We start from the raw sequence: 22080 nt of genomic DNA on the forward strand, positions 1-22080 counted from the left end.
TCATGTAGTTCTCCAGCTATCACATCAATTAAGAAAACCAAGAGAATGAAGCAAATTTGATAATAGAAATACATTGGAAACTATTTTGAAATTGTATTCTCTATCTGAATCATGAAAGAAAAACTTTTGTGTTTTGTGTCCCTTTAAAAGAGCATTTTAAAATTGATTTAAAAAAAAAAAAAAAAAACCCACACATACTGAATAATCATACTTTTAATCATGATACGAAAAATGCAGTAATTGTCAATATCAGCCAAAGAACATTCATGTTTGTAATGTTCACCTCACATGCAGACGAAAGCAGTTTTGAAAAATACTCGTGTTTGCAAAAATTGCTATTAAAACTTATTATTCAATTCATTTTTAACGCCCAGTTGCAAATATGGCTTTAGATGAGGTGCATTTTGCACATACTTCACCTGGCTGTTACAATGATGAACTCACAACTCACTAAGCACACACAAGGCCTATGGCAGCATTGAAATCAGGATGACTGCATGTTAAAGGGACATTTTTTTGTGCCGATTTCCAGGCTCCTAAACAAGCCCCAAAGTTTTAGATGTATACAGATTCCTAGAGCTCCTGTTTGTAAAATCTGTCTTCATATGTCTGTGTGTGTGTGTGTGTGTGTGTGTGTGGGGGGGGTCTGCTGTTCCTGTTTTTCCAGCCCCTTTCACCGGGTGTCCCAGCCTAACCTCATCGACAGTGCTAAATTGGGAGCTTCAAAGTTTTTAAAGGTTTTATACTGGATTTTTAGATCAGTATCTGTGCATATTATTCTTTATAGTAGTGTCTGTTACATGCAGTTATATGAAAATTGGTATATACTGTCCCTTTAAATTTTAATAAATGTAATAGCAAAACACACGCCTAATGCCAAAATGCTTCTAGGTGAGTGTATATGAAATGTAATACTCTGCACTAGAAATATGACTTTTATACCTGTGTGATACAGCATGCAATATACATTTCCTCTCTAAATTCAAAATGGGGACTAAACATTTTTTTCCTTTTTACAATTGGGAGGTAGGTCAGAAGCTGTACCAACAGCCCTCTCCTGCACAAAGCTCTTGTTCCTAAGATATAGCTTTATCAGTAAGTGGCACTCTTTTGTGATGTTTATTTGTATTATAGATACTTATTGCAAAAACACCTAATAGTGCTTGTTACAGCCAAGGGTAACATTTACATTTTGTTTTATTTCTGTTCATTCATGAGAATGATGGAAAATATTTGAGTTAAAGGGACATTAAAGTGAAGGTCAACTTCACGCAACTGCCCCATGGTAATGGATAGACTTTGCAAAATGAGGGTGGGTTTAATTAATCAGTATTTTTTAAATTTTTTACCTTTTTGAGCGCTCCAACGATAAGAGCAGCTCTCCTGCCCGGCATTTTGTCAAATTGATTGACAGATGAAGATTCTTAAAAGAACGAATCCTTGTTTCCCTGTGACGTTTATGCAAAGGGACTGAACGCCCCGGGGGGGAGGAACACTGAGTTGTTCTTTTAAGAATCATCATCTGTCAGTCAATTTGACAAAATGCCGGCGGGAATGCTGCGCTTATCGTCGGAGCGTTCATAAAGGTATTTTTTTTTTTTTAAATAATGAAATAAAACATATTTGATGAATTAAACCCAACCTCCTTTTGCAAAGTCTATCCAATGCCGTGGGGCAGTTGCGTGAAGTTGACCTTCACTTTAAAGCGCTGTGCACAGCTACAAAACAATAGTAACTACTCACTATGTTATTGCATTTCATTCTGTTCCTGCAGTGCTTTACAAATCAGTTCTCCTGTTTTAATAGCTTAAAGGTGCAAGATTACCGAAGCTCCACCTCTTTGTACTGGGCGCCGCCATCTTACAACTCAGGTATTCTCACAGCCTGTGACAGATGCAGTGAACACTCACGGATCAGTAATATTGCCCATTTTTTTTACAGCTGTATAATGTGCATGACACATCATGTGAGCTTTACATTTTTAAACAGTTTTACAGTTACAGAAAATATACTTTAAAAAAGCACTCAACCGTAATAGAGCAATGCAGCTATTGCAAAAATGTACAGCTCCTGCTTTGTACCATACACTTTTTACAGCTGTAGCAAAATAGGCAATATTACCGATCTGTAAGTGTGCACAGCTTCTGTTACAGGCTGTGAGAATACCTGTGCTCCAAGATGGCAAAACTAGCTGCAGACACATGCACGCTCCTGACCTTAACTCCCTGCTTTTCAACAAAGGGTACCAAAAGAATAAAAAAAATAGAAATAAATTGGAAAGTTGCTTAAAATGATATGATCTATCTGAATCATGAAAAAAAATAATTCAGGTTTTATGTCCCTTTAATGTGCCACTAGAAGTTAAAGGGACAGTAAACCTTAAAAATAATGTTATATAATTCTGCACATAGTGCAGAATTATATAACATTATATTAGCCAAACTTTATAAAACCTAATGTACCCTTTTAATTTTTTAAAAAAAACGCCGTTTTACAGACCCGCTCTCTGTACTCTGCTGAGCGGGTCTGTTATATTCACACAGCGCATCGGGCCAGCTGTATAGTCACAGCCCGGCCGCGCCATAAGACTAAGTGCAGCTTGCTCCCGCTGTCAGACAGAGCAGGAGTGAGCTGCACTTAGTCTTATGGTGCGGTCGGGCCGGGCTGTGACTATACAGCTGGCCCTATGCGCTGTCTGAATATAACAGACCCGCTCAGCAGAATACAGAGAAAACAGCGTTTTTTTTTAAAAAAAATTAAAAGGGTACATTAGGTTTTATAAAGTTTGGCTAATATAATTCTGCACTATGTGCAGAATTATATAACATTATTTTTAAGGTTTACTGACACTTTACGTTTACATTTAATTTTATAATTAAACAAAAAAAAAAAATCTACATTTTTGTACCTTTCATGAAGGAGGAATTAAAAATCTAATAGAGGAGGATGACAAAAACAAACCATAAGAAGGAAAACAAAAATATCATGCAAACTCACTTGGTCCCCTTAGCAGGCTTTAAATCAAGTTTCTTTTCCAGATGAACAAACAAATCCCGGATACAAAATGACACTAGTGCATTGAACACTTTAAAAAAAAAAAGAGAAAAACAAACATCAAATTTTTCAGGTTAAACAACAAATAGATAATACGTTCAACACCTTCAGACCTTGCATCTTTTAATTTACAACAATGTAAAATATATTAAAAATACTCTTTCCCATCCAGTTTGATAATGCAAATGATCTCCTCTACTGTGGTCAGTAAGGAACAAATAAACTAATGCATTGATCAAAGAAGGGCCAAAAAGCCAGTCCTGTAGTTTATGTTTTCCAAATGCTGTAGATTGTCAAAACTAGTTACTGATTTGCAGCATTAGCAGAATGATTTTTTGTTTTGAACTTGTAATGGTGTTTGCTACTATGAATATATTAAAAGGACAGGGAACCCAAAAAATGTATTTAATGATTTAGATAGAGCATACAATTTTAAACAACTTTCCAATTTAAAGTCTATTATCTAATTAGCTTATTTTATGTATCCTTTGTGAAAAAGCAATGCTAGGTTGGCTCAGAACCTGAGTGCTATTTGCTGATTGGTGGCTGCACATTTTATATTAGAAAATAAATTGGAAAGTTGTTTAAAATTGAATGCTCTATCTAAATCCTGGTTTCTCAACAGCCGGGCCGTGGCCCAGTACCGGGCCGTGATAGCCCTGCTGGTGGGCCCTGAGCTGTCATGCCCCCACTGCACACAAGGGGGCAGACTGAGACCAATCAAGGCCCCAGGAAAACTGTCTCACACTGACCCAAATGTATTCAAATTTATGCAGATTAACATGGTAGCCTCCCTGCCCTAACCCCAACAGGCCCATCAACCTCCAGAGCCAGGACCCCCAACATTAAGGGCCAAAGAAAGGGCCCCCAACCTCCAGGGCCAGACCCTCAGCAGGACCCCCACACTCCAGGGCCCCCACTAAACCCACACTGAACTGCTTAGTTACTGATAGGACAAATCCCTGTATATATATATATATATATATATATATATATATATATATATATATATATAAAATAATACTACCGGGCCCTGGACATGTCCAGCTAAAATTTACCGGGCCTTGAGGTCACTTTGGTTGAGAACCACTTAAATCATGAAAGAAAAAAAAATTGGGTTTCCTGTCCCTTTAATATGATATATTTGAGGGACATGATACATAAATATATGTTCCATCTTAAACAGAATGTCCCAAAATGTATCACAATACTTTTTTTTTTTTTTTTAAATTGACCCCAGAACCGTACACAATTTAAGCTCTTCCTGTTGGTTTCACCTTAAATGTAAAAAGATTGTACTTAATCTCTTCTCATGCAAAAATATTATAATAGAGAAGCACACACATTTAGTCTAGTAGAAAACAAGATGGCTACAATGGATTAAAAACATAATTTGTAATTTTTTTTACTTAAAGGAATAGTCAACACTAAAATTGTTATTGTTTAAAAAGATAGGTAATGCCTTTACTACCCATTCCCCAGCTTTGCACAACCAACATTGTTATATTAATAAACCTCTAAATTTCTGCCTGTTTCTACGCCACTATAGACAGCCTCTTAATCACATGCTTTTTTATTTCATTTTCACAACAGGAGACTGCTAGTTCATGTGGGCCATATAGATAACATTGTGCTCACGCCCAAGGAAATATTTAATATTTAGCACAACACAGTACTAAATGCAAGTCAATAGATAATAAATAAAAAGTCATGTGATCAGGGGGCTGTCAGAAGAGGCTTAGATACAAGGTAATCACAGAGGTAAAACTGTGTTGGTTTTGCAAAACTGGGGAATGGGTAATAAAGGGATTGTCTATCTTTTAAAACAAAAACAAAAATCTGTTGTAGACTATGCGTTTAAGCATCTAACTTTGAAAAGGCTCGCCTTATTTGCCTTTTTTCACATTTGAGTGAATAAAAAGAAAAAAAAAGACATATGTATCTAACACTTAAAATGTATGCATTGTAGTCAACCTTAAAGGGACAGTTTAGTCCAAAATAAACTTTCATGATTTAGATAGAGAATGTAATTTTCAAGAACTTTATAATTTACTTTTATCATCAAATTTGCTATGTTCTCTTGTTATTCTTAGTTGAAAGCTAAACCTAGGTAGGCTCATATGCTAATTTCTAAGCCCTTGAAGGCCGCCTCTCAATAGAATGCATTTGACAGTTTTTCACAGCTAGAGGGCGTTAGTTTGTGTGTTTCATATAGATAACACAGTGCTCACGCACGTGAAGTTATTTAAGAGTCAGCACTGACTGGCTAAAATGTAAGTATGTCAAAAGATCTGAGATAAGGAAGTAATCTGCAGAAGCTTAGATACAAGTTAATTACAGAGGTAAAAAGTGTATTAATATAACAGTGTTTGTTTTGCAAAACTGGGGAATGGTAAATAAAGGGATTATCTATCTTTTCAAACAATAACATTTTTGGTCTTAACTTCACGTGCGTGAGCACAATGTTATCTATATCAAACACATGAACTAACGTCCTCTAGCTGTGAAAAACTGTAAAATGCATTCAGAGAAGAGGCAGCCTTTAAGGGCTTAGAAATTAAACAAATGTGTGTTGGTATTTATGTGTTTAAGCCATGCAATGCACTTGATACAAATAAATGTCTGTGCCCCACTATAGGGTTGGCACAGAAGTGAGCTGGGAGCAGGAGTTTAACCTAATTTACAAAGGAGAAGAAAGTTACAAACTGGCATTTATTAATCAAAGGCTCCAATGGTTTAGAAAATTCTATTATTTCATTAGAAAGTCCCAATAAAATCCAGACAAGTTAAATATTTAAAAACAGAGGTGGAAATTTTTTTTTAAAAAAGTTTTGACAGATCTTAGGGAAAAATGACTAGAGCTGGTATTACGCTCACCTGCACTGTCAGCGACCTTGAACTTGCTGGGATCTTCTCCTTCCTCACCAAGTGTAGTAGCTACAGCTGCTTTGAAAGCCTGAGCAATCGCATGGAACAACCTCGGCCTTAAATCAACCTAAGTACAAGAAAGGAGGAAGCAAGATTTAAACAAAATGCTTCTTATTAAATATGAACTATTTAAACTTAAATAAATTTAAAAAAAAAACAGTATGTACAGTATCTCACAAAAGTGAGTACACCCCTGACATTTTTTAAAATATTTTATTGTATCTTTTCATGTGACAACACTGAAGAAACAACGCTTTTCTACAATGTAAAGTAGTGAGTGTACAGCCTGTATAACAGTGTAAATGTGCTGTCCCCTCAAAATAACACACAGCCATTAATGTCCAAACTGTTGGCAACAAAAGTGGAAATGTCAAAATTGGGCCCAATTAGCCATTTTCCCTCCCCAGTGTCATTTGCTCGTTAGTGTTACAAGGTCTCAGGTGTGTTCAATTTGGTGTTATCGCACTCACACTCTCTTTTTCTACAGGATTGTGCATTTTGTTTGCTGCACCCAAGACTTTACCAGTGAAGTTAGGAGTGCACTATATATATATATATTCTTCTTTTTTCTCCCCGAGATAACAGGGAAGTGTACATATACATAGGAAAGTAAAGCAAATCAGAAGCAAAGAATATAGAGAGTATGTATACCATCATATAAAAGATAATGCATCACATTGTATTTGTAGTAATATAGTAAAACAATGCAGTAGGTTGATCATGTCATACATTCCATAATCAAATGCCTATGCTGTACATTTCCATGATATACCATCATACAAAATTGAAATTGGATCAAACAACCGATCCTTTATTCCCCAACCCTAGGGATTTTAACTACCCCTGTTATCCTATATCACATTTAAACCTAAAAAAAAAAAAACATTGAAATGTCAATTGTGATATACATACAGTCAAAAATGAAACAGACATTAAAGTGGAGGTCAATTTTAATGTGAAAGTGCCCGTTTTTTTAAAAAAAATATTAAAAACAAGAGCACTTTCATTCATGAAAATTGACATTTCAGCTGTTTTTTTTTTTATAAATATACTTACCTTTTCTTCTTGAAGCCGCTCCATTGATTTACCAGCCCGTTGCAAGCCTCTTCATACGTCAGCAATGACGATTCCGATTTCCTCCAATCACGGCTTCCCCCTGGGGTAATCATTGCCTGAGGCAACGCCGTGACTGGAGGAAGCCAGTTTCATCATTGCTGGGTAAGTAAACCAGGAAGAAGCAGGCGGGGCATTGTTTCAGAATGGCGATCCGGCATTTCAGAAGAACAAGGTAAGTATTTTTAAAATACAGTGCTATGTCAATTTTCATGAATGAAAGTGCCCCTGTTTTTAATAGTTTTTTTAAAAACCGGGCACTTTCACATGAAAATGGACCTTCACTTTAATAAGAGGGTCAAAAAAGACACAGAAACATCATTTGTTACAAAATGTACCATACTTATACAGTAAGGTCATGATCACATAAATAACATGGCAGTTAAACATACATAATGAGATTTGTAGTTATATAATACCAGATAATATATAGATTTTCTGACAGTCATTTCTGTATTTCAAAATTATACATTTAAAGATAGGTAATAAGTATAGAACTAAAATGAAACAATTGTGATCACTGCAGCCGATATATGTCTAATGACATAACACACACATTTTATATATATATATATATATATATATATATATATATATATATATATATACATACACACACACACATATATACACAGTATAAATAAAAGAAGAGAAAGTAAGGGGTTAAAAGGAAAGAAATATTACAGACTTTCATATTCTTCCTAGTCTTCAACTTTCCACCTAGGTAGATAATTACTTTTTTTTTATTTTTTTATTTTTTTAAATCTGGGATCCCACACACATTTTAAATTACTTACATATTTATTTCTGAAGTTGGTGAATTCTTAAATGTCTTTATGTGAAATGTTCATATTTTATCAAGTTTATTTATGCCTAGCATATACCTATGAATATCTCACTCAGATTACTGTAACCTGCTTCTCTATGTTACTGACCTTGGCTTCCGATTTCCATTGCTCCACCATCTTCATGGTGACCATGACCTGCTCATGTTTCTTAGGTTTTCTTGGGGCTTCCTCTTCTTTCTCCACTTCTTCTTCAGAACCACTCATTTCCTATATAACAAAATAAATTAGTACCAGTTTTTCAAAATTAACCTATTTTTTTTTTTTTTTTTTTTTTTAAATGCACTTTTAAAGAATTTTGTAAAGTATTTTTATTTAGGATTTAAACTCATTTTGTAAAGGAAAATTAAAGAGAATTTGAAATGCTCAACAGTGAATGCAAAATTCACTCAAAAGCCTATTTTGCAATATGTTTACATCTACAAAAATGCTCTCTAGAACTGTTTTCAAGTGTTTATATTGATTTTTTTTTTTGTGTGCACAAAACCAATCAAGCGTACACCAGAAAGCTTCATGCACGCTCATTTGAACATGTTCTTAGTGGTGGTGTCTCTAATTTATTTAACAGAACTTTATTAACTCACCAGAAGTCTAGCTCCTTTATTGTCTGCAATACTGGATATAGATATGCATGTTTTGCCTTACTATTGCATTAATTCCCACCAATTACTGCCTGCGTATCTACTCCATAAATTCATGATCAGTGTTCTTTTCCATAAACTTTATTGAAAACTGTTATAGTTACAACATGCAACGTATTGAGGCATCTGTCCTTTAAAGGGATAGTCTACTTGAAAATGTAGATTGTTTAAAGATATAGATATTCCCTTTATTATTCCCCAGTTTTGTATAACCAACACTTAAATTAATATCCTTTTTTTACCTCTGTGATTACCTTGTATATAAGCCTATGCAGGCTGCTCCTTATCTCAGATTTTTTGGTAAACATGCATTTAAGCTAATCAATGCTGACTCAAATAACTCAACGATAGTGAGCACAATGTTATCTATATGGCACACATGAACTAGCACTGTCCAACTGTGAAAAAAACTGTCAAAATGCACTGAGATAAGAGGCAGCCATACCGTGGCTCTACCCCAATTCCCTTGTAATGCCCTAGCACAAACAGAAGTTAAACACCTTTGCTCTAAATATGCAAATACAGCCATATATAATACCTCATGGATAATACACTATGATCCATTTTACATTATTTTGATACCCGAAGTAGAACTTAGATGGAAACAAAACCTTTTTAAACTTTGGTACAATATTAGAGGACCAAACACAAAACTCTGTAGGACAGAATAAAAGAGATAGAAAGGTCAAAGGTGAAATGTGTATGGGTACATTTAATTTTGAAATAGAAGACATTTTGTCACATACTGCCATTAGCAAAAATTGTTGTAGTAAAAGTTATTACTGTTTTTCCGCGGCATATGTATATATGCAGTGAGGGCCTGTGCACTAGTATTCCAGCTCAGAGAGCTGGCGGTGTATTATGCCTGTAAAGACTTAATTTGTGTCATATAAGCCACTGCTGACTATATGAGGTAAAGTGGTGTTTGAATACTGGCGCATGGGCACTCACAGTATATGTGCGTATGCCACTGAAAAACAGTAGAGACTTTAACTAGAAGCATTTTCGCTAATGGAAGTATACCTCAAAAATGCTTTTATTTAAAATTTAAATGCATCTATGCACGTTTTAATTTAGACTTTTCTATCCTTTTAATGAACTAGGGAAACTATTCAATGTGAATAACCCTAAAAGTATTTCCATATATCTTAATTTTGCAATGTTTTTGCATTTGATGGTAGAGGTAGTAGCTTGTCCTCACACCTAACACAAATATTATTACAAATCTCTAATTAATTGTGGCCATTATCGGACGGACAAGGTTCACTTGTTGTGAATCTGTCCATGTTGCAAATTGTGAGGCACATTTGTTCAACATATTTAGCATTGCATGAGAACAGGGCTTATCAATCAACCTGAATGAGTATGTGGTTATTTTCATCCACCAACTTAGGCCTAGTTTCCATTGAGGTGCTAAATTGTGGAAACTGTTGATAAAAACATTTATCTCCATTAAAATTTTCCAAAACTTTACCAACTCAATGAAAACTAGGCCTTAGTTGGTGGAGAAGGTTTAAGAGCAGCGGTTTAAACCACTACTTCATAAAGATCATCCAGAGGCAGAATTTTTTTTTCACTTTCTGCGATTACATTTTTTTTGTGTGTCAATTTTAGATTAAATACAATTTTAAATTAGGCAGTTGTACTAAAGCACCAGTTCAACTGCAATATACGGAATAACTGGAGAATAAAGATACATTTTAAAGTTTTATATATTGTATTGAAGCAGTTGAAAAGAGGCAGTAATCAATCAATGTGCTGCTGCTTTGCAGTCCTTCCCCGTATTTGACTGTTCTCTTCAAACAGTGTTTCGCTGTGGCTGCACTGTGTTAAGGAAAATGTACACAATGCAGCTAGAGCACATCACTGTTTAAAGGGAACAGCCTGTTGTGGAGCAGAGCTGCAAAGCGAAAGTGGTAACAGTGCCCTTGTGTCTTGACATCTCAGATCACAGCATGTTTTGCCTTGGGGAATATCAGTTAAAGTGAAGGTAAAGTCAAACGCCTAATTTTAAATAATTAGAGATATGATGCCAAATAAATATAAGTTTAATTCATCAATTTTTTATAAAAGATAAATTACCTGTGATATCTTATGTTTTTCTAATTGAATCTGCTTTCCTATAAACAACCCGTACATTTTTTTTTTTTTCTAAATTACTATCACGTGCCTCTTAGATCCAATTGATTTTCTGGCCGTTAGGCGGCCATCAAATTGCGTCATAAACATCCTGGTTTACCTGTGCATGCGTGACTATTTATCCTCCCCTATTTGCAAGCGAGCGCGTCCTCGTTTCGCGCATGCGCATATTAAGATTTTGGCTTTAGTGATTGAAGGAGCTGCCGAGGAACTCAGACGGCAAGAAATCTGCAACATTTGCTTCGCAGTAGACACAGAGGATTAACGCCTGCGCAAAGATCGTGGTCCAGAAATGATGCGCATGCGCGGTTAATCTGTGCTCGATGTGCACGAGTATGCTAAACACGTATAGAGCGGGTGGGACCGCTCTATACGTCAGAGTGTCCTAAACCAGGAAATGGAGCGTGGGAGGAGAATATTCAAGGAACGGTAGGAGAAATAAAGTTAGGCATTGAACCAAATAGATACGTTTTTATTAATAAAAAACCTAGCGACTACATTTGTGTTATTAAAAGTAACATAAAAACGATTTGTAGATAAAAAAAGTTTACCTTCACTTTAAATGAGCGAATCTGCAACTGAGAGGGGCATTCACTTGTAGATAAATAAACCCCTAAATAACTGTTATATTGTACATTTGTTTACCAACAAGAGTCATAAAAACAACCATTTCTCACATGGTGATTATATGGATGCACACCAATGTTTGTGACTTTAAAGGGAGATAAAACCCAAAATTTTTCTTTCATGTTTCAGATAGAAAATAAAAATTTAAACAACATTCCAATTTACTTCTATTATAAAACGTTCTTAGTTTTTTTTATTATCATTTGTTCAAAAGCAGGAAGGTAAGCTCAGGAGTGTGCATGCACGTGTCTGCAGTACTATATAACAGCGGTTTTGCAACAATGTCATGCACTAGCAAGAGAACTAGATAACAGCACTATTTCCGGTCATGTAGTGCTCCAGACAAGTGCATGTTACGTATTCAGATATCTCTTCAACAAAGAATAACAAGGAAACAAAGCAAATTTTAAATAGAAATAAATTGGAAACTTTTTAAACCCCTTGAGTGCTAATGACGGCTTTAAGCCGTCGCGGAGTTTTCCACTCAGGTGCTAATGACGGACGGCTCAGAGCCGTCGCTAGCACTCTCCCACCTTGAGGGATCTCTGGGGGCTCCCACCTGCTCCTACCCCGGCGATCAGGCCTGTATAGTGACAGGCATCGCTGGGGCTTCACATTTTGCGTGATCACATCACAATCAATGACTTGATGACGTCACTGCACAACTTTATTAAAAAAAAAAAGACAATGACAAGTATAGGGAAAGGGGGCATGCTGCTTAGAAGCCTGTATCTCAGGCATCTAAGCAGCTACAGACCCACAAGACCCACCATTAAAAAGGTAATCGCCTAACCTTTCCAATGGTATAAGTTTTAGGTATCTGAGAAAATAATATTTTACAAAATGTAAAAAAAAAAACTCAAATCAGCTTAGCACCCAGGTGGGAAAGTGCTTAGCACTCAAAGGGTTAAAATTGTATTCTCTAACTGAACCATGAAAGAAAACTTTTGGGTTTCATGCCCCTTTAACTGCAGATTTTTTTTTTTTTAATCAAACAGCATATTTATAGAAGCTACTAGAACTCTATAGCACACCACCGTGGAATACCTCACACAACACCCTTCACCAAGGCTTATTTGACTGACAACCTGTTTGGATTCTACATAACTTGCATTAAGCTTCATTTTGCTGAATTAGCAGTAAGCTTCAGTATAAGCAAAAAATCTTTGGAGGGATGTCAGGTGATTGATGTTATCTATAGTCTGGAAATATCAAAACGTATGAACATTTGGATAAATATGTTTTCCTATTTGTGCTTCATAATATTTATGGTCATTTTGAGCAATAATAATCGCTAGAATGACTCCAGCTTTAAAGGGACATGAAACCCAATTTTTTTCTTTCATTAAAGGGACATTATACACATTTTTTCTTTGCATAAATGTTTTGTAGATCTATTTATATAGCCCATACATTTTTTTTTTTTTAATGTAAAGTTTTGCTTATTTTTGAATAACCTTGCTCTGATGTTCAGACTCCTAACCAAGCCCCAAAGTTTTATGAGAATACTGACGTATACCTACTCCAGCTTGCTCCCGTTTGTGTAAAGAGTCTTTTCATATGCAAAAGAAGGGGGGGGGTTGCCTTATTTGCCACTTGCAGTGGGCTTTCCAGCTACCTTTTCAACAGAGCTAAACTGACAGCTTCTAAGTAAGTTTTTAAATAGTTTTATACTGGATTTTTATATCAGTATCTGTGCATCTTATTCTTTATAGTAGTGTCTATTACATGAAGTTATATGAAAATAAGTGTATACTATCCCTTTAATCAGATAGAGAATACAATTTTAAACAACATTCACATTTATCCTTTGTTGAATACATATCAATACACAGGGGTGAGCCAATCACACGAGACATGTATGTGAAGCCACCAAACCAGCAGCTGAGCCTATTTAGATATGCTTTCCAACAAAGGATATCAAGAGACTGAAGCAAAATAGATAATAGAAGTTAATTGGAAAGTTGTTTAACATTGCATGCTCTTTCTAAACCATGAAAGAAAAAAAAATTGGGTTTCATGTCCCTTTAAGGTAATCTAGTATACAAAGCTTATTGTTTAGGATATTATCAGGCTGAGCAAACATATATATTTGTGAATGATCAAACCAGCTACAGATCGCATGGCTGGAAAACGTTCCACCTTCCTATGCAGGTTTTAAAATATTGACAGCCGTATTTTGCAGTACTATAAGATTTTCTTTCATTTATAAACGTTACTTAAAGTGAATGTAAATTCTAATGGATAAGTGCCGTTTTTTAAAAATACTATTAAAAACAGGGGCACTTTCATTCATTAAACTTTACATTGGAGCGTTTTTTTAAAAATACTTACCTTTTTCATTAGGAAATCCAGACCGGCGATCATCTGCCCGCAGCTCCTCTGTACTTAGCATATCGATGATGAATCCGGCTTCCTACAATCGTTGCATGGCCTCACGAGCGGGACGCCTTGGGGTGCACGCAACGATTGGAGGAATCCGGTTTCGTCATTGCTGTTCTAGTACAGCGTGAGAAGCGGGCGGAGGATCGCCGGTCTGGGTTTTCTAAAGCTTCAATGTAAAGTTAAATGAATGAAAGTTTTAAAAACCCGGCACTTATTCATTAAACTTTACATTCACTTTAAATAGACAATTAAGTAAAAATAAAAAATCAACTTCCATGATTCAGACAGATGTAAATGGTAAAGTTGTTTAAATCTCATTTTTTATTTAATTTGCCGTATTCTCTTGATATCCTTTGTAGACTACTGGGAGCTAGCTCCTGATTAGTGGCTGCACATATAGGCCTCTTGTCATTGGCTCACCTCGATGTCTTCAGCTAGCTCCCAATAATGCATTGCTGATCTTTCAACAAAGGATACCAAGAGAAATAAGCAAATTTTAGAATAGAAGTAAACTGAAAAGTTGTTTAAAACAGGAATCAGGAAAGAAAAATTAGGGTTACATGTTCCTTTAATTTAAAAAAAAAAAAAGTAGAAAATTCTAAAATTCACAGAACACCTACATTTATTATCAGCCTCATTCTGAAGTTTATCCTTGTTTTGTTTTATTACCTCAAGCTGGTCTGGCGGCTGGTGAACTCCACTCTCTCCATCAGAGCTGTCAGAGTCATCAAAGTTGAGCAATGTCTCATCATTTTTCTCCAGGAACTTGTAGAACTCGGGATCTTTCTCTTTAAGGCGAGATAGCTGGTTCTTGTGCTCTGAAGCTTTGCCTTTTTTCTTTTTTCCTTTCCTTTGGAAGAAATAAAATGGGTGGAATTATGAGAGCATAGTATGTTTAAAGGAACATTTTGTAAAGAACCATAAATTCAATGTGAGTTGCTTTAAAATATTGTTTAAAAGGGACAGTGTACTTACAATACATTTCTGCTGGGATGCTACAGAATAAAATATTAGCCAAGTCTAAACACTTTTAAAACAAATTAACATAATTTTTACTGTAACTGATTTTTTTATAGCCAACATTCACAATTTTAAGAGATTTTTCAATTTAGTTCTTGTGGCATCATTTGTTGAAGCGCACAACTAGGTATATTTAAGAGCAGCAATGCACTTGTAATTAGTGGCCACACACATCTCGTCATTGGTTCAGATGTGTATTCTGCTAGCTCCCAGTAGTGCATTGCTGCTCTGGAGCTGACTTCAACTATGTGTTTAATCCTGCAAAGGGAAATAGTTGTATGCAACCAACAGTGCAATAACAAAAAAGTATAAGACATTGGCCGTTTTCATTTTGCACTTTATGTCCCTTTAAAATGTCCATTTTTTTTTTTTTATTTGCAATGAGGAAAATTAAAAATCTAAAACAAGTTAACTAAACACACAACATGGCATTAACATTGTAACTAAGGGTGGTATCATTTGATTTTTTTTGTTCTTTTTTCTAAATACAGATGCCGAATTCTCCCAATACAAGGTCATAGTGGATGTTATCATACAATAAGTATATTTGAAAAACTTATGAAAAGTGGATTATCAAAGGCTTTAAAATGTATTGAAATGGATTTCAAATTAAAAACCATATGAAAAAGCTATTTGAGATTGTAACTGCATCAAAATTTCAGGTTTCTTTGGCATTTCTCTTGCAGTTCATTGTATTTTATTTTAGCAGTGTATGTGTCTAGATCAATTTACCAATAAACAACTCAAGGAACAGACATAATCTGGAGTTTGCCTAATTATGAAATGGATTTATAAAAGTGATGGTAAATCCAAAACTAATAAAAAAAAAATGCTAGGATTTACAATCACTAAAAATAAACATTAGTTTCAGTCATCACTTACTATAATAACAAAATGTTAAATTCACCCTGTGCAGCAAGTAGATAGCTAAACTCAGCGCCTCCAGCCGACCATGGCACAGTGCACTTCTCTAACGATGTGACGTTTCCACCTTTAAACCAATAGCTGTGCTAGGATGTCAGTTGACACGCACAGCTATTGGTTTAGAAGTGGAAACGTCACCTCATTGAAGAAGAGCGATGTGCTGTGGGCGGCCAGAGGAGCTGAGTTAGCAATATACTTGCGGTTTAACATCGTTTTTTTAGTAAGTGATGACTGAAACTAATGTTTATTTTTAGTGATGGTAAATCCTAGCGTTTGTTATACGCTTGGATTTACCATCACTTTAAACCAGGGGTTCTCAAACTTGGCCCTCCAGAGGTTTTGGAACTATATTTCCCATGATGCTCAGCCAGATAAAATGCTGGCTGAGCATCATGGGAAATGTAGTTCCAAAAACCTCTGGAGGGCAAAGTTTGAGAACCCCTGCTTTAAACTATGATGTCAAGCGCTTACTACATGACCATGAAAGGTTATTTCAAGGTCTTACTTCTCTTCAGTTTCTGTCTTTTTCATTTTTTTCTTTTTGAGTTTTTGCGTTTTTCTTTCCTTTCTTCCTCCATTAACTGACGCTTGAGCTTCCTCCTCTGAACCTTCATTTCCCTCAGAGTCAAAAGCTGTAGTCAGAAATTCATCAACATTAAGATCGGCAAGTTTTCTAGATAAAAACAAAAACAGCAATATAAGAAAAGGAGACACATTAATATACTAATGATTAATATATACCTTCCTGAAACCGCATTTTTTTGTTAATTAAAAGGTACAGTGTACACCAATTTCCATACAACTGTATGTAATAGGCACTACTACATTACTAAGAATAATATGCACAGATACTGATATAAAAATACAGTATAAAACCTTTTAAAAACTTATTTATAATTTCCCAGTTTAGCACTGTTGAGGGAAGGCTAGGACACCCACTGAAAGGGGCTGGGGAAACAGGAACAGCAGGCACTCCTCCACTGTACAGTATATGAAGAGAGATTATATAAACAATAGCAGCTAGAATCTGTAGACATGAGTATATATCTACAACTTTGGGGCTCTGTTCAAAGTCTGAAAATCTGCACAATGTTATTAAAAAATAAGCAAAATTGTACATTTTTTATAAGAACATTCCCAGATGGGCTATATAAATGGTTAATCTACAAAAGATCTATGCAAAGGAAATTCTAGTGTACAATGTCCCTTTAAATTATGTAGCTGTTACATCTGTAAACAGTAGTTTTTCCATCTCTAGACCAGGGCTTAAAAAAACTGACACCAGGGAGCCACTGAAATGTAAAAATTAGCTGTGAAATACAAATTATACAATGTGTGTTTAATAAATATACAGTATATATATATATATATATATATATATATATATATTATTTTACTATAAATATTTGTCTATGAATATACTATAATATATAGACAGAGTAATGGCCACAAGTGTCAGGCTCCTAAATTATTTAAAGGACTTTTCACATTAATCAGGGCTGTTGTTTTTTTTATTGATCTTTGCCTTTTAGTGAATGGTATTGGAAATTAAATAGCATAGCCCATAGGACATGTAAACTAATAGTGTTATTTTTCCACCCCTGTTATATACAATTCATGGGGAAAATATACTAACTAGTCAGGAGAGAAAAAGTTATAAATCCGCCCCCCAATGATAAAAATAGGGAAAAAGCTTTCTCATTCTCCTATATGCACTGCACATAACACACATCTCTATACAGACACAGCTCAGCACTTCTATGGTGTCTATACACAGTAGCAACAAACGATTGCTCATTAGAGTAACAGGATTTCGGGATGGTTCTCTCACTCTCACTAGATCGCTCTCGCATTATAGGAAATATATAGACATCAATCCCATGTGACTATATTTATGCTAGTAATAGCATCGCCTCTCCTTTTCCAACTACGTAGTTGGAAAAGGAGTCCCAATATTCCCCAAATCCCCGTACACACCGTTTGCTGGAGGCTGCCATGCTGTTCTTCTTCCCTTACAACGTGGTCTGCACTTCCTCTCCCACAATACAGTGCGACTGTTTGATTTTATGTTTTGTTCACAGCTTTCATACGTAGTTACAGCGAAGTGGCAGAAATATACCATAAAGACGTGAATGAAATGTCGACACATAAGAGCGCAACAGTACTTGTTTTTAATCTTAATGTATAACAATAAAACATAGCAATAGTCAAAAAGGTGAGTATGACTCCCATTCAAGTTTTTTTTTCCGCCTAGGATATAAACGCTGCGGGCGGGCGCACTACACAGATTAATCGACAAGTATGTAAGTTTATGTTGATGTCTGTCCTGTCAGTTCCTTACTATGTGTCCAGTGCTTACACTATTTTATTTCAGTGCACGTCTGTGTGTCTGTACCTGTCGTACCCGTGTGTCTGATGTGTCACTATCTACTCACTTTGTGTGTGTGAGCTACTGCTTACATTACATTATTTACATCACTGTCTAGTTGTGTGTGCAATTACTTTCTCACTACGTGCCCATGTGTACAATATTTACTTCACCTTCCTTTAGCATTTTTGTTTAAAAAAAAAAAAAAAAACGCGTCGGCAATATTTACCTAAATAAGTCCTGGACACAATTGACTGGTTTACAGTATTTGTGTGTCGTATAGATGTCACACGGTGTGTACTGAACGTGAATGTAATACGGGCTTGATTACAAGGGACGTGCGCTAGTGCTATTGATAGGGCAGGACTTGTTAGATAAGCTGTAGCGTAACATTGGACCTCGCTAATATATGTGCGCGACTTTATATTACAAATCCTTAGATTTACCTGAGAAGGTTTAGCGCGGCTGACATTAGAGTCTAGACAGTGTACCTCTTACAATGGATAAATATCACAACCGCACTGATATAACAAGTTGAAAGTCAAGGGCTGCTCTAGAGCAAAAGCCCAAATAGCACTAGTGCTACCTGAGGTAACGTGTAAGGTTTAAAAAAAAAAAAAAAAAAAATCACAAAAAATATCTTAAACATTTTAAAATAAAATATTATATATATATATATATATTAAGATAACCAACTAATTGCACCACTCCTATTTATGGCCAGCCCATTTAAATTCCCTGATTATAAAGTTTTCAGGGAAGATAGTGCTCGGGGGAGAAAGAAAGTATGAATTGTATATACAAAAGAAAAAAATGTTAGGTCTAAGCCCACATTAGGTTACCCCTTGTCTGGCACCAGGGTATTAGATCTAAATTATCCTACTCGTTTCCCAGTGGCAGAAAAAATCCAAATTATAGTTCCCTAAACTTATAAAACACTCAACAATAATTATTATAGTCAAAATGTTGCAATAAGAATTAAATACATATAAACTAAGCAGTTACTTTATTGCTACAGGAGAAAACACAATCGTATAATACAAAGTATGTACTGTGGGCCCACTTAAACTAATCGGTATACCGAAAAAATCCCAGCATTAGTGGGAGAAAAAAGAGGGTGTTAAAGTTCCGTAAGAATCGGATATTTGAGTCCCATGTTTATATAGTAGTTAATTTATTCCACCTTGGCTTGACTTTGTAAAATCTTCAGTGGGAGATTATGGCAAGGTTTGTTTTAAAACACTCACGGGTATTTAGAACTTACGGGTGTATATGTTTCAGCAGTCACAGCTTTAAAATCAATCATAGGTGTATGCAAATTGGGTTTAGCTTGTATGCAAAATACGCCTCTCCAGGTAGGCAGGCTTACAATGTTCCTCTCTGCTTATTTGTTTCAAGCAATTTAGGACCACTGCTTTTATTGCTGCGCTTACCTTGATTGTAGATCGTAGGCTTTGCTTTTATTCCTACTTACAGTACCGCTGTTGTCAATCCGCTCTTTTTCATCCCGTTACTCCGTGAGTGTACCCGCTACTTGACCACTCTTGTGCTTTTCTTGCTCCAGTTAGCAAACAACATGGAGGGTTCAGCTGTTACCCTCACCAAACATGATTGCTTCTAGCTTGCGATGCGCGTTTCACCCTCATTGGTATGTCAAAGAATAGGGCTTCACGCTACTCGTTTTAATTTCATTTTATATGTCCCTTTTATGTTCTTATATACGTTCCTTGAGCTCCCTTTAGGTTTTTCCAATGTAGTGCATCGGACAATTACAAAAGACTAGATAGATAGTGCCTTCACTTCGACAGTTAATTTTACCTCTTATTTTAAAAGTCTTACCATATTTATCAACGAAAAATCTGCCTTCTTGCATATTAGTACATACTGAGCACCTTTTACATCTGATGTTACCCTCTCTCTCATGGTATTGTTGTAACCATGATTTTTTAACATCTTTTTGGTAATGGCTATGTACAAGTATATCTTTAAGATTGGGGGCTCTACGAGCTGTCATGAGAGATCTGTCTCCCACAAAATGAATAATGTCTTTATCAATTGTTAGAACTGGCCAATGCTTTTGCAGAATTGCCCTTACATTTTGCCATTTATTATTAAATGTAGAGATAAATCTAATCATTTCTGTTTGATCTACCTCTTGGTTTTTATATAATAAATCATCCCTGCTCTTTTTAACGGCTAATGTGTATGCTTGTTTGAGGCAATTTTGAGGATAACCTCTCAATCTAAATCGATCTTTAAGCTGTTTAGCTTCTAATTTAAAAGTTGCTAAATTTGTACAATTCCTTCTGTGACGTAAATATTGAACTTTTGGGATATTTATGATTACAGATCTTGGGTGATGGCTATCTGCCATTAATAAGTTGTTTCCTGCTGTTTCTTTTCTGTAAGTTTCTGTTACAATTTTCTCCCCCTGGGTTGTAATTACTAAATCCAAAAAAGTAATTCTTGTTTTACTATATTGAAATGTAAATTTTAAAATAAACTCATTTTGGTTTAACTCTTTCATAAATTCCACTAGAGATTCAGTTGTGCCTGATCAAAATAATAGTATGTCATCTATGAAGCGAAGCCAGAGCTTTATTTGTGCTCCCTGGCTTCCTCCATAGACAACATCCTTTTCCCATTTTCCTAGATATAGACAAGCATAGGTTGGGGCACAGCAAGTCCCCATTGCTGTACCCCTCACCTGTTTGTAGAATTTGCCATCAAATGTAAAATAATTGTGCTCTAGCACGAATCTGAGTAATTTACTTACAAATGCTGTATGTTTTGAAAAAAGTTGGCCTCTCTGTTTTAGAAAATATTCACTAGCAGCAATCCCCTCCTCATGGGGTATTGAGGAGTATAAGGATTCGACATCAATGGCTTCTAGAAGCCATTCCTTCTCAAAGAACATGCCATTAATGATTTTGAGAACTTCCTGAGTATCTTTTACATAAGATGGCAGATCTAATAATGATAAAGAACATAAAAGGGACATATCAAATGAAATTAAAACGAGTAGCGTAGCCAGACACTTCAAAAAAGTTCATGAGAGTAATGAACATAAATTAAAGTTTCTGGGTCTAGAAAAAGTAGACCTTTCTATTAGAGGGGGTAACCTTGATAATTTACTCCTACAAAAGGAGTGTAGATGGATATTTGATCTTAAATCTCTAAAACCTCATGGGTTAAATGAAGAAATTAACTACGCCCCATTCCTATAGAGAGTGCAAAAGTAAAAATAATTAAATCTGTCCAAATTATTCCCAAACAACTATTATGATAGAATTGCTAAGATTTAAGTCAGTCAAAAATTATATAAAGTAAATAAGCTTGCAATACTATATGTGACTGAATAAATATATATTTTTTAAATTTCTATGTTAAGAATATTATTTGTATTATATTCCTAAAACTGCATTGCATAAAATCCTTTTGTGCCAAAATATAGATAGGTGTATATATATGTTTTTGTGACTTAAATAACTTCTAAAACAATGAGAAAAATGGTTATCTGAATAGATATATGCTAAGGTGTTGTTTTTATTTCACCTGTATGGGCGGAGTAACTATACAGCTTAAAAGTCAGGAAACTGACGAATGAAAGACAAGCCGGATGAAGCCCTATTCTTTGACATACCAATGAGGGTGAAACGCACGTCGCAAGCTAGAAGCAATCATGTTTGGTGAGGGTAACAGCTGAACCCTCCATGTTGTTTGCTAACCGGAGCAAGAAAAGCACAAGAGTGGTTGAGTAGCGGTTACACTCACGGAGTAACGGGATGAAAAAGAGCGGATTGACAACAGCGGTACTGTAAGTAGGAATAAAAGCAAAGCCTACGATCTACAATCAAGGTAAGCGCAGCAATAAAAGCTGCGGTCCTAAATTGCTTGAAACAAATAAGCAGAGAGGAACATTATAAGCCTACCTGGAGAGGCGTATTTTGCATACAAGCTAAACCCAATTTGCATACACCTATGATTGATTTTAAAGCTGTGACTGCTGAAACATATACACCCGTAAGTTCTAAAT

At 35.5% G+C, this 22080-nt stretch overlaps 1 protein-coding gene across 1 annotated transcript in view; it reads right to left on the reverse strand.

Annotated features, from left to right (window-relative positions):
- The window catches only part of NOC2L (NOC2 like nucleolar associated transcriptional repressor), a 274391-nt gene extending 256600 nt beyond the window's left edge, over window positions 1-17791 (reverse strand). Inside the window, exons 1-6 of the mRNA XM_053690456.1 lie at window positions 17654-17791; window positions 16182-16349; window positions 14402-14582; window positions 8031-8150; window positions 5932-6049; window positions 2998-3085 (exon numbers count right to left, since the gene is read on the reverse strand). Coding sequence (XP_053546431.1) covers window positions 2998-3085; window positions 5932-6049; window positions 8031-8150; window positions 14402-14582; window positions 16182-16349; window positions 17654-17673 — 695 coding nt within the window. The 5' untranslated portion in view covers window positions 17674-17791. The remainder of the gene's footprint in view (window positions 1-2997; window positions 3086-5931; window positions 6050-8030; window positions 8151-14401; window positions 14583-16181; window positions 16350-17653) is intronic.
- Window positions 17792-22080: the final 4289 nt, after the last annotated feature.

Source organism: Bombina bombina, chromosome 8, assembly GCF_027579735.1.
Source record: "Bombina bombina isolate aBomBom1 chromosome 8, aBomBom1.pri, whole genome shotgun sequence".
In the NCBI taxonomy this organism is placed as follows: Eukaryota; Metazoa; Chordata; class Amphibia; order Anura; family Bombinatoridae; genus Bombina; species Bombina bombina.